General features: G+C 41.5%; 1 protein-coding gene across 3 annotated transcripts in view; it reads right to left on the bottom strand.

Moving 5' to 3' along the window:
- Positions 1-5874: 5874 nt before the first annotated feature.
- The window catches only part of STAMBPL1 (STAM binding protein like 1), a 42343-nt gene continuing 33901 nt past the window's right edge, over positions 5875-14316 (bottom strand). The window contains exons 9-11 of one of the 3 annotated variants that reach the window (XM_072971569.1): positions 10178-10290; positions 8704-8803; positions 5875-6914 (exon numbers count right to left, since the gene is read on the bottom strand). In XM_072971569.1, coding sequence (XP_072827670.1) covers positions 6651-6914; positions 8704-8803; positions 10178-10290 — 477 coding nt within the window. In that variant the 3' untranslated portion in view covers positions 5875-6650. Of the gene's footprint in view, positions 6915-7107; positions 7428-8703; positions 8804-10177; positions 10291-14316 lie in introns of those variants that run through there. The other 2 variants (XM_072971568.1, XM_006211057.3) reach the window with 2 other exon arrangements.

Genomic DNA, 14316 nt, shown 5'->3' with positions numbered 1-14316 from the left:
CCGGTAAAGGAAAGGGCATTTAGAACAATGAATCCGGAAACTGACAAGACCAGAGGCAAAAATCAGGAAAACCAGAGCCGCCCATTGAATGTGCATTATTGAAATGTTCCTTCTTGTGAGCACTCAGCCGCAGGGCCTAAGCACCTTCTCCCAGCGTAGATCAGTAACGCCTCACCCCGACCCCCCCCCCCCCCCCCCCCCCCCCCCCGCGATGCCCATGCCTTGAAGGGCTAGACCGGGGCAGAGCCTCCTTGATCAGCATCACGTGAATCCCCGGAGGCTATAAAACCAGCAACTTGTAGGTTTGGCTGCCTCTTCAGCAGTCCTGAGTGTCTTCTCTCCCCTAACAATAGCAAACCAAACTTCTAAAGCGCTTCTTCTAGGGCCACTAATTTTCCCACAACGGGATCATGCAACCCCTGAAGATGACATAAGTTTTTGTTGTTGTTGTTGTTTTTAATTGAATTAGTTGATTTACAATGTTGTGTTAGTTTCAAGTGTACAGCAAAGTGATTCAGTTATATGTACACACATATATATATATCACAGTTTATACATATACACAGGTATATGTGCATATATATAAAATCCTATTCTTTTTCAAATTCTTTCCCATTATAGATTATTATAAGATATTAAATATAGTTCCCTGTGCTATACAGTAGGTCCTTTTTGTTTATCTGTTTTATGTATAGTAATGTGTATCTGTTAATCCCAAACTCCTAATTTATCCCTCCCCTACCGTGGATTGTTAATAACACTGACCCACAGAGTGCCACCTTTGCTGTGAGCCTATGAGCGGGAGGAAGCACTGTTTATTTTTTTTAATGAATAATTCTCTGTTGTCAGTCCAGCATCATTTGTGTAGTCAGGCTGAGCTTGAGTATTTCTAGCAGGATTTCAAAGGAGCAGCCTGGAGAAGAATCTGTGACTCCTGTGAGGGAAGAGGCTGTCCAGCCAGCACACACACTTACGGTCTGACCAAAAGCCATTGCTGCAAATAAGCTCATTCAAAAAGACAAGAGGAAAAAAGAGAAAAGGAGGGGACAGCAGGGGACATGGTTCATCTGCATCAGAGTGTGAAAACCAGATGCTTAAGTAATGTTTATTCCTTGGAGAGTCCAGTCAATTCAAGTTTGAAGGGCACTTACCGGATATACAAAGAACAAGGCTGGAACTTACAGCCTATGAGGAAAATGGGCATTAGCAAGTAGCTAGGGTGCATTGTAAGGATTATGAAAGTGGAAGTATAAGGGGTATGAGCGTGTACAGGGAACGTGCTCCAGGCAGAGGCCGGAGATGGGAGGGGGAGTTGCATGTGTAGAAAAGGGAACCCCGAAGAGCTGGACCACACAGACTTTAGAAGGACGACTATGACTTGACTACAACTTTCCAAAGGAGAGTTCATATTTTCTCTGCGAAATGTGTGTTTTGAAATCAGACACCCATTACAAGCCATTAAGGCAATTTTGAGTGAGAAATAGGTATCTCCGATTCATTGGCCATTCCTGAGCATTTCCTTTCGCAGGTTAATTCAATTCTTCATCTCAGTTTCACAAATGTATCCGGGAAATAAACGCTCTGAAACTACGGCCTTGTAGTCCGACTTGTTCCTGACTGTTCTTCTTATGGGAACTTCATGCCCCTTGGAGACTGAAGGGAATAGAAATGATCACGATTCGCCTGACTGCTTTTATAACATATATTATTTTCAAGGAAAACAGATCATTAAATAGGCTCCCATGTAGTGTGATTAATGACAGTTTTCAGAGGCCTAAAGCTAAGCGGTCCTCGAGTAGCTTTCCTATCCTTGGAGAAAAAGCATTCCAGACACCAAATCAAAGACGTTCCTTCCACATTTCATTCTGAACCTTATTCCTCTGTCCTTTCATGGGATCACTTCTTTCCTCCCACCTCTAGATATTCTGCAGATTGCTTTGACCTGAAACTCCTTAAGAAATGGCCTAAAATCACTGAACCTTCCCTTACCAAATGGCATCACCTACTCAGACAAAAATATACTGAGCAGGTGAGCCGTATCCTCCAAATTTAGAACCAGCCCTTGTTCTTAAAAACAGGAAAAGTCTGTGATTCCAGATGGATGTTCTGATGTAGTCTTCTCTCTCAGGAATGCATAAACCTTTGCATTTAATGAAAAACAAAAGTAGCATTTTAGAGCGCTGTTACTGCGGTACTAAGTGGGTGTTCTCTCTTCCGTTTGCAACCCTACCCGGCCGAAGGAGTTGCCCATCCTTGATAAAATAACATTCTTCTTCTGAACTTGGCCTTCTGGCAAACTGGACAAAGGCCTGGGACGGATATCCTGCGACCACAAGAGTGTGGTGAGCAAAGGTCTAGAAGCCTCAGGTGCTTCCACCATTGATGCTGATTTTATGATTACAAGTTGACTTTTAAAGAATTAACTCATTAACGTATTGCTCTGTCAAAGCCGCAATGACATACCACTTCACACCTACTAGGACAGCTATAATAATGAAAAATAATAAATGTTGGCAAAGATGTGAAGAAATTGAAACCCTTGCAGGTTGTTGATGGAAATGTAAAATGGTTCCACTGCCCTGAGAAAGGTAAGCACAGAATTCCTACGTGACCCTGGAATGCCACCACTAGCTGTACCCCGAAGAATTGAAAACAGATACTGAAACAAGAACATGCATGTTTGTAGCAGCACTTTTCACAACAAAAGGTGGAGACCACCCAGATGTCCGCCACTAGATGAATGGATCGACAAACTGTGATCTACACACACTGGATAAAAGGAATGCACTGACATACATATTACAACATGGACGGACGTCCAAAATGTCATGCTGAGTGAAAGAAGCCAGACACAAAAGTTTACAGAGGTTGATTCCAACTACATGAAATCTCCAGAAAAGGCAGAATCCATAGAGACAGAATGCAGGGGCTAGGGGCAGGGAACGAGGATAAGGGGCTTCGTGGGTAAGGGGTTTCACTTTGGAAAGATGGAAGCGTTTTGGAATTAGAGGTGATGATGGTACATACTGTGGATGTACTCAGTGTCACTGAACTGTTCACTTTAAAACGGTTGATTTTGTGTTATGTGAATTTCACCTCAATAAATTACTTTTTAATAAAAAAAAAGTAAAACTAATGGATTGCCCTTTGAAAAACATGGAAAAGTACAAAACTTTACTGCTGCAAGAAACCTGTGAGATCGGTTAATTCACACGCCTCATTTCTGTAGGTCAGGAAACCTTGCCTGAAGTCAGGAATAGAGCAAGTGTCTTCTAGTTGTTTGTTTTCCTTGTTTAGCTGCCTTTATATTAGAATGAAACGTAATGGAGTTTATTTTGTGAACAACCTACTAATGCTTTTTCTCCTGGAAGAACTGAAGAGAGGAATTTTAAACATCCTCTTCAGACTCAAGAATACAGATTCACCACTCGTGACCTTGGTCCATCGGGACCCACCCAGACAAAGACTAATGTGAGCGAACAGTTTTTAATTGTTCACAGTTGTTTACCTGATGCAGGTGTCTGGTTAATCCTCCTTGATGGAAGTAAAACAAAATGAATTATTTCCATTTGGTTTTAGAATGTCTTTTTGTCTAGACGATGCCCAAGACATTAACTTCAAACAAATTACAGCCGGTCTGCAATACCTTTCATCTGCTCTCCCTCCCCGGAGTCCTTCTCTGTATCTTTTCTCTCCCTCATCTTCTGCATCTTCCCAGCCTAACTAACCTAAAATGTTTTTGTCAGCTGCCCCCAAGGAGAGCCAAGATACTAGAAAAGGAAACACGTTTCTTAGAAAAACAAAAACAACGGAAAGAGTCCTTTGCATGTTTGTTGTCATCACAATAAATAACCAGCTAAAGTCTTCCAAGAACAACCAGCTGACAGTTTACTTTTCTTCCTTCATCTTTGCCAAATACATGACATTTCTCAAGCATCCCTTTTCACAAAAGACATTCTCTTGCTAGATACTTTTGCAAGACGTGCTAGAAGAGAAACATCTGCTTTCCACATTTGGGACAACTGTAGCTGGTTTTGCAACAGAAAAATTTCAATTTAAGTCCAAATCATTGTAATAAGCACGACCGAAGTGACTGCAGCAGGGGAGGCATTCGGGGGGAGGATACTGAACCAAGTGCAGGACGTGGCCTTAATCGACACCGCATCTCGACCTAATGCCAACTTTTCTGCCAGCAAAATTCTACTAAGAAGAAACCAGGAACAACTTTGGCCTCTGAGAATAACCCACAGACGCTCTGCTTTGCTCCTCCACACTCGACAAGGTCTGCGGAGAAGAGGGTGATCCCTGCATGACCACCAGGAAGCTCACTTCCGTCCCGTCTCTGAGCAAAAAGAAAACGAACAGCTTCAGCAAATCTCTATTAAGCCTGTATTAGTTTGCTAGGGCTGCCATAGCAAATCACCACAGACCGGGTGGCTTGAACAGCAGAAATCTAATTTCTCACAGCTCTGGAGGTGGGGCATCAGAGCTGGAGGTGTCAGAAGATGGCTCCTTTTCGACAGCCATCTTCTCCCCGAGTCTTCACAGGGTCTTCCTGTGTCTGCGTCCTAATCTCTTCCTCCTCTAAGGACACGGGTCATACTGGGTTAGAGCCCCCTCTAGTGGCCTCATTTTATCTTTTAAAGCTTCTCTCCAAATACAGTCACCTTCTGAGGCGCTGGGGGTTAGGACTTCAACATGGAATTGGGGGGGGCACAACTCGGTAACAAGCACCCACTGAGCCCAGCAGACTAGTGTTCACAACCAAAGGAAGCTCAGGCTTAACTGGTCCATCTTCTTCGGAAGCCCACATCTGAAAAGAAATGAGCTGTCTTTGCCTTAGGTGAGGGAAGTTGGCAAATGGGGCTCTGGAACGGATTCATTTTCAAAAGAATGACCGGCTGCTGTGAACCAGCTCTTCCAGGGAACGCCCGTGGTCACCCACTCACCCTCACGTGCGCGCACACTCATGCCCACGTGGGCCTCCAGGGTGACTCAATGGGCGCGGCCTCCTGGCCGGCCCACCCCTTGGTGGTGTGGCCGCATCTCTTGAAGGTTCCTCTTTTAGACCTGGTGCCTGAGAAAGGCTTTCTTCCCAAAGGAGCCAGGCACAGGTTTGCTGCCGCCCAGAGTCGTCAGCTCCGTGACGAGGTCCTCCAGGCAAGTCTGGTTAACTGGGTTTGCACGTGGCAAAAAAAAAAGGGCCACATCCCCTCAAGAGCAACCTGTCATGTTACAATTCATCTCAGGCCTGAGATTTTGCTGCTTCTTGCAGGGGAATGAAAAGGCCGAGAATGTCCCACTTCTTTAGAGCATGTAATGTATCTTTTTAATGAAAAATGGGTTCTCTCCTAATTCGCTCTTCAGAAGGGCTATAATTGGCTCTGCATCCTCAGAGCAGCTCTGCCTAGTCTCCTTGGAAATTGAAGATGCTCAAGGTTCTCAGCTTCCAACCGAGTCCTTTCTATCTCTGGGCACCATTCAGTGGCCATAGCTTTTCCATCAGGTACCTCTCATTTTACACCCTCTTGGTCTACTACTGTATCTTTGATTTCTATGCTGAGGATACCGCTGATTTCTCAACTCTCTCTAGTCCCAATAGTCATTTTTAATTTTGAATAAATTACATAATCTTTTCCTTTGATTGAATATGCTAGAATATCATGGTGTCCTTAAAGGCTAAGACGTTGAGGACAGACAGCATCACTTGGGGAGAAGAGGGTTGTCTGTGCAGCCAGGCTTACAGAATTAATTTGCCCTTAGTCGGCAGCGACTGCAGGCTAAATTTGCCCGGCAGCGACTGCAGACTAAAGTACCTATGCATTGGGCCAGCAAAGCTCTGCTTCCAGAATATGGGACCTGAACTTCCCAAGCCTGTAAGTTGTCATAGGCAGAAACGAGCCACTGAGCTGCCCACAGGAGGCTCTTCATGAATGAGAACTAGAGTAGAATCGGGGTGGCTTGACACCTGCATTAGGGGAGAGACAGGTCAGGGGAGGAATGTCATCTTGTCCAAGCAGAGTACAGGGAATATCCCTCCTGGAAAACAGAAACCCTTGGACTAAAAAGTGGATGCTCATGTGTGCACACGAGATCATCCAGGCAACCCAGATACAGTGCCAGGAGGAAAGCAGCGTCTGGGAAGGCTGTGGCTGGCACAGGAGGCATTGGGAAGAGAGGTTGGATCAGATTAGCTTGACTCTCTCCTTTCGCTTGGGCTAAATTTTCTTCATAATGTCTCCACCCTCAGGTTTTTTTCCTACCAACTCAGCTTGCCAACATATTCTATAAGTCCCTCATTCCTTCTGTTTAACCCACTATCTTTTGATCCAGGTAAATACTTTTATTATCTAGCTGCAAGTCACAAATCCCATTCCGAGCCGTGGTAACACCGTAACGTTGGAGTCACGTTACCCGATTCCGTTTAAACATGGTTTCTTCCTATTCTCTGTGTCTTGGTTTAAATAGGTCACTTTAATTTTGAATATTCTTTCCAAATTCTTTTCTTATTTATTCTTTTTGGCTCAGAATGAGCAGTATTTCCTCTGCCTCATTTCTTCTCCCCGCCATCCCTGCTGACTTTCATCGGAGCTTTCTGTCTTCCTCTGTCCAGTGGCTCTGCTTTTAGTCCTCTAAACCAAGGGAATGAATCACCTGCCAGCCCAGGCCCTCGGACGCCTGATCCCTGAGTAGCTCAGGGCTCTGGTATCCCACACTAAGACTGCCCGTAGACACAGCTCCCAGCCAGGATTCCATGACACGGAGCACACAGGATGGGCGTGACTGTCTGCAGCTGTGTTTCTTCTCACATGTGGAACCTGTTCACCTTCTTCAACCACCCACAGAGGAAAGCTGCAGAAACAGATGGACGTTAGAGACCACCTGGTGCTCAGAATTTCTTGTCTGGAACTACGCTGTACAGGAATGAAAAAAATACAGTGAAACAGCTAAAGTTCCGGAAATGTATGCAGAGACCTCTATATATACCAGACAGTATAACTTTTAAAAACTGTCAATCACCATGTTGTATACCTGAAATTTATATAATATTGTACATTAACTATACCTCAATCAAAAGAAAAGTTAAAAAATATACCAGACATGTTATTGTTTGCGGCACAATTTATTATCAGGTCATAGTACTTAGGTACATTATAGGTATTGATTGAACACCATTGTGACCTTTCTTGAGACAAAGCAACCCCCAAAGAAAGCTTCAAAATGTGCAAAATTAATAAATATCAAACGTTCTGATCTAAAATGTATAAATATAAAATATCGGTCATTTCTGGAAACATCTTAAGAAAATCCAGCAACCACATGTCCACGGGTAGGTGTCTGGTGTTGACAGTGCTAATCTTCGGAACGTATCACCTCAGATCCAGCACGATTATTTTTATGTCTTTTATCAACACATGTTTGCATATCTACGAAAGAAAAAACTGGCTTCACATCATGATGTTTAACATGATTCTCGTTAGGGAGGGACCTAGAATTTCCTAAATTAAAAATATTTCTAATTAAAAACAATTTCTGCTCAGAACACACGCAATCATATTTACTCATTTTCGACAAGAAAATGTTTACAAAAGGTGCTGAGTAATTTTCACTTTAAATAAATTCTAACTTGAAAACAATGTTTCTCTGATGTCACAGCCAGAGAACAGCCAAGCAAACAGAAAAAGATGTGGTCCTATAATGTGACTTTGGGGCCGTCCAAAGCTCATCAGGAAGCAGGTTAACAATTTTCACTGAACTATTTGGGCCATATCAAGCTGAAATAGTTCATGACACTGAATATGATTTTCTTTAATAACTGCTTGCTTACTTGGACTCTGAAGAAGACTGTATTTAAGTATCACACAGACACATACACAGAAAGGCAACTGTATGCATAATGAACTTTGCTACAGAAATACCATTGTCCCTTAGTAAACAAGACAGTCATGAGAAGAGATCAGAAGAAAATACAGACTGATTAATCTTCTGAGATAAGGAAATTCCAAACTAAGCAGTAAAGTTTTATCCCGTATTGTACTGCTATTATTTCTCTCCTTAAAAAAATAAAGGCATATCTATTTTTATAATGGAGGTTGTGCCTCTTTAACCCTTCACTTATTTTGCCCCACAGACCCAGGAGGAGGGCCCTCTGGTGACCAACCATTTGTTCTCTGTATTTATGACCCCATCTTTGTTTGGTTTGGTTTGGTTTGGTTTTTAGGTTCCACATATAAGTGAGATCACATGGTATTTGTCTTTGACTTATTTCACTTAAACTAATGCCCTCTAGATCCACCCATGTCGTTGCAAATGGCAAGATTTCATTCTTTTTTAAGGCTGAGTAACATTTCATTGTATGTGTGTGTGTGTATATATATATATGAAATGTATATATATATGAAATGTATATATATATGTGTGTGTATATATATATATATATATACATAGTACATCTCCTTTAAGCCACAGGGATGTAATGTACAGCACAAGAAATATGGTCAATAATATTGTAATAACTTAGTATGGGGATGGATGGTTACTAGACTCATCCTGGTGATCATTCATAATGTAAGAAAACATCACTACATAGTACAGCTGAAATGAACATAATATTGTAGTCAGCTCTATTTCAATCAGAGAAAAAAAAGGAGGAGGTGAAAAATAAATCCTATGTGCAAAGAATAACCAACGTGCTGTACTCACACTGAACAGCCTGGGGTCCTTGGTGTGCGGATGAAAGCCCTTCTTTTTACAAGCGGAGACTTCAAGCATGCCAGCATCGGTGAGCCTGAAGATGCCAGTGCTAAGTTTCAGGGTTAAAAAAAAAAAGGTACGAAAACTAAGGATCATTTGGGCTCTCCATATGATTCATTTGAATGGCACAAGCAGACATATTCCGCAAATGGGACGGAGAAATAAATCACAAACGAAAAATTTCACAGTGATTTTTTTAAACCAATCTTGCACTGACTGACCTAGAGGAAGAAACACTGGAGAGACCAGTGTCACTGCCCAGCGCCTGCAGGGCGGTAATGGGGAAGGGGCAGCTAACTGCCTTGAGAGACCACGGAGAGAAAGCTGAGACCCTGGGGGAGGAAATTACAGGTGGAAGATATGTCTACTTTTTCTAATACAGGAATAACTCGTTTTATGGCTCTCTGCTGTATTTCAGAGATACTGCACTTCTTACAAATTGAAGGTTGGTGGCAACCCTGCATTGAGTAAATCTACTGGTGCCATTTTTCCAACAGCATTTGCTTGCTTCATGTCTCTGTGTCACATTTTGGTCATTCTCACAATATTTCAGAGGTTTTTGCTCTTATATTTGTAATGATAATGAGTGACCAGTGATCTTTGATGTTACTACTCTGACTTGCTGAAAGTTCAGATGCTTGGTTAGCATTTGCAAGCAATAAAGGTTTTAAAAATTAAGGCATGTACATTTTTTTGACATAATGCCACTGCACACTTAATAGACTAGAACATAGACATAACTTTTACACCCACTGGGAAACCGAAACATCCATGTGCCTCGCTTCATTGCAGTATTTGGTGGTCTACAACCGAGCCCGCAGTATTTCTGGGATCTAGATGGTGTTTATGGCAGCAGGGAGCATTTACTGAGTGCTGGTGGTGGCGCCAGGCATTGTGCTAAGCCCTTTACATAGTAAAACTATTGTCTAGTTTCACCTTCACATCAGTCCATGAGGGGCAGGTATCAGGGAGGCAGAGGCTGAGGCTCACAGTGGTCAGGTATCCTGCTAAACACACCCCTTGAGGCTGGAGCCAGGATTCCAGTATCAGTTTGTCTGACTCCTCTGCTCGTAATCATGCTAGAACAGTCACTGTCCCCCAAACCTAAGAAGATTTTGGAGGTAATTATGCTAAGGCTAGACATTTTCTCACAATAGAATTAACACTACAGAACTAAGACCTCAAATGGCAAACTGGAATAGCATAGACTTCCAGGTCGCGCTCACTGAAGAAAGAGAACCAGTCATTCCTCCATGGGAAGGACCTTAGCGACTGCATGGCTACAGGGATGTGGAAGCCAGCGGGCCCTGACCTCTTTTTCCCAAGATTGCAGTGTGCCTGCTCACCCAAGTGCCACAACCTGGTGCGTGGACACCCTTGAACCCAGCAGCCCCAGACAAAGCCACACTTGAACCTCACTTACTCTTTATGCTTCGGTGAACAGACAATGGCGATGGCCTCCGGCAGCATGAGCTGATAGGAACAGTGCGTGTGAAGATCAACGCTGGATAAGAATGCAGTTTGCGTGGGATGTGTCTATAAAAAGAAAAGGGGACGATCTCATTGGGTGAGCTGAGTCTTAGCTGAAGCCATAGCCGACTCTAAGAAAAAAAACTCAAGTCAGGTACTTTTTCCTTTTTACCATCATTAATCAAGTCAGGATTCTGACATCTTGCTGATATAACCCTTCCCTTTGTGCATCTGTGGAATAACTATGACTTTGGGAAGACGCTCTTGGGAGGGGTCATGTACTTTCTGCGCATTGGGAAAGATAAAACTGGAAATTTGCCAGCGGCTTTAAATAGATCCTCATTTAATCACTATAATGCATCTGGGAGATAATTATGGTATTATCTCGGTTTTATGCACAAGGATCCTGAGGCACCTTTAAGTGACTTGTCTGTGATCACACAGCTGGTAAGGAGCAGAGTCGTGACTGGAAACCCAGAGATATTTCTATACAAAACTATGGGCACGAACGGAAAGTTTGCACTAAATATACCGCATTTTGCCGGTATCCTTTTGTGGACTGTCACTTCCTGCAAATGGAGGAACAGAACTCTCTGTGATGGTGAAGGTGTCTGGGACTCATCTTGCATGATAAGAAGGAAGGGGACTATATGCAATATCCTGTAGTAACCTACAGTGGAAAAGAACATGAAAGCGAGTATGTGTATGTATATGTGTGGCTGAAGCATTATGTTGTACACCAGAAATTGACACAACATTGTAAACTGACTACACTTCAACTAAAAAAAAAGAAAAACAAACAAACAAATAAAAAAAGGAACGGGAGATTATAAATTAAAAGAACTATCTTCCAGGTCTTTGGCTACATACAAACTTGTGTTTATGAGAGACAGATCAAAGGTTCCTATTTGAGTGTGTAAAATACATGCATCCATAATGATTTTTAAATTCACAATAAGCCCCAACTACCCCTTTAAAAAGGAACGTGACCATTTAAATCATGAATCAAGGTCTTAGTCATGCTGGGTCCTGGCTCCATCACTTACTAGTTGTGTGACACCTCGGAGATTCCTTAACCTCCTCATGCCTATTTCGTCCATGGTAAAATAAGGATACAATCATTTTCTTCATAAGATTGTAATGAAAATTAAATAAGACAATCCATGTAAAAGTCTTAGAACAGTGCCTAGCACACAGAAAGGAATCAAAACCATTAACTACTGTGATCGCTGCTGTTGTTATTTTAATGTTGTCATTAACTAAAGGGCATAGATTCATAGAAATCACTTCATGTTTTCACACGTAATTATAATCTGTTGAAGAAATGTGGGGGGAGGGAAATAGCTCAGTGGTAGAGCTCAGACTTAGCATGCACAAGGTCCTGGGTTCAATCCCCAGTAATTACATTAAAAAAAAGATTAAAAGAATAAATAAATGAGAAAGATATGCAAGATTTTAAAACTCCTTTATACTTTAATAGAATGAAGGTAAAATCCATTGATACCTATTCACAGAAAGATACATGTTCTGCAAGGAAGAAAATAACTATTGGTCTGCAAAGACCTAGATCAACTGAAGAATAGAAACTCTCTTAACTTTTAAAACCCAGACTTTTAGTGAGGGCACACGTGGGAGAGTCTGACTGCCTGCCACCTGATTCACTGAAAACCTTCTATTCATATATAGAGCCTTCGAAGCCTTGATGAAAAAGTAAGAAGAGTTCAAAGAAATTCTAGTGCTGAAGAGGCAGCTAGCAGACTGTGAAACAGACAAATCACTCTCCTGTCAATTTATTTCCAGACTGAATGCTCACCATTAGACATTCTTTTGTTTGTTTTTATTGCTTTTGTTTTGTGGTTTGTGTTGCACCTTAAGACTTTCTGAGCCCTTCATTTCTGCCAAGAGGAATCATTCCCAATACAATAAGGACCGCTCTACCATGGAAGAATGGTGCTCCAACCCCATGCCACATTCTACGGAAATAAAAATGATGATGGTGATGATGATGATGATGACGTTGTCAACAGCAGCAAATGCCATTTATTGCAACTGAATATTATGCCAGGCTCTGAACTAATCACTTTCCAGGAATTATCTCATTTAATTCTTGCAACGAGAAGACTAGGTAAGTGTTACCATTATTCCCATTTTACAGATGAAGAAACTGAGGCAAGCAGAAGCGTAAACAACACACTGAAGGACACAGACCTAGCTAAGTCTCAATTCACACCCAGGATCCGTCTGATTCTTATTCAACATTTCCTATGATTAATCCATAACTAAAAAATATTAGCTCTAGAATTTGTTGCTATTCTTATGCCAATAAAAATCATCACAAAAAGTCATCACAACCACTCTAATTTAGAATTGCATCTTAGTGTTTTCATTGAACCATAACAGTGAAATAAACAAAAAGCCAAGTCATAGAATTCTAAGATTATGCCAAATTTATTATCTAAATGTCAACTTCATTGTTGCATACATTATATGCACAGGTCATAAAGGAAAAACCTTTGTTTCTAATGTGGGAAATATTTTGTAAGATAAACTAACATTGACTTTTCAGCATAAGTGTAATTTGACTGTCATTCTTTCTTGATTTATGTTACAATTCTTTGCTATAATTTGTTTTGCTTCAAAGCACATTTCTTCTTATAGAAAATTACATTAAACTAAATAATGCCTTTAAAATTCAGCTATTTCTAAGCAAACAGTAAGGTACATTACTTCCTTTTAAGGAAAACAAACAGACATAGAAAGTTTCTGCAAACTCTTTATTATCACTTCTTGTATTTGAGAGGTGGTTTATACTTTTCAAAGGGCTTTTATGTAAAGCTGGTATCTAGTTTACAGCTCACACAAACCCAGTGAGGGAGAGAAGGCATTCATTAGCCCTACTTAATCAATGAGGGCACCTAGATACAAGAAGGTTAGGAGTCCTGCCCAAGGGCACACAGTAATTTCCAGGTGAGGCCAGGACTGTATCTCCCTTGCCCTCTTGAATTACAGAACACCAGATGCTTGGTGATTGTGTGTGCAGGTGTGGGTGTGAATGTGTGTCCTGCCCCTACTTCTCTAAAAGCAAGTAAAATAAATAATGGCCACTTATCACTCTTCAGGGCCCCAGGATGTGCTCTGGAAATCTTAGCCAGCATCCATGTAGTGAGATGACTTGTCCTTACTCCAGGCCCAGATGTGTGAGACCGAACAGAAAAATGTCCCCTTGACAGATTAAGCCATAGATGGAAATGTAGAATATCATCACTTTTGACAATAGCCGCAATTTTCTGAGTCCTTAGAAAAACGTGCCGGGAAACTCACTGACATTATTTTATTTAATCCTCACCATCACACGAAGTCCATTATTATGATCCCCATTTTATGGATGATAAAGTTAGTACTAAGACTGCTTAGATAACCTGCCAACATTCCTACAGTGAATTCTGAACAGAGCTGAGATCTAAACTGGTGTCTTTGATGTGTAAGCCCTTTCCTGCCCCTATGATAGCCTGGTGGATGTTGGAACCCAGTGTTTTTGGCCCCATCCCTTTGGTCATATACTGTGGCTGTAGTGTATATTCTTGATCTGTAGGGGAGGTGCAGAGGTCCCTATCTAATATACAAACACCTGTTTAAAAGAAACATTTTTGGAAATTTTTTTTTCATTTTTGGGGGGAGGAGGTTTATTTAAGTTTGTTTGTTTGTTTGTTTATTTAATGGAGGCACTGGGGATTGAACCCAAGACCTTGTGCATGCTAAGCACACGCTCTTGTCACTGAGCTATACCCTCCCACTAGACTTTTTTTAAAAAAATAATCTACATTAGGCCCACAGCAAAGAGAAAAGAAAACATTAATAATTGTCTGATCATATTAGACAATTTTAAATCTGACCAGGTCTCCATTAAACTATGTAAAGTCATCAAAACAAGTCACCTAATTTCCAAATGTTTCCCTCTCTTTTAACTTTGGATGGTGGAAAAAAGTCTACCATAGCAGTCCCCAAATCCGGATTGAAGAAAATGCTTTAAGACGATGACATTTATTACACTTGAAAAAATTAAACAATTTAAACTAAGTCTAATTTCCTCCA

Source organism: Vicugna pacos, chromosome 11 (assembly GCF_048564905.1).
Source record: "Vicugna pacos chromosome 11, VicPac4, whole genome shotgun sequence".
Taxonomy (NCBI): domain Eukaryota; kingdom Metazoa; phylum Chordata; class Mammalia; order Artiodactyla; family Camelidae; genus Vicugna; species Vicugna pacos.
Note: the sequence above shows the minus strand (reverse complement) of the source record. Positions and strands in the feature narration are given on the sequence as shown.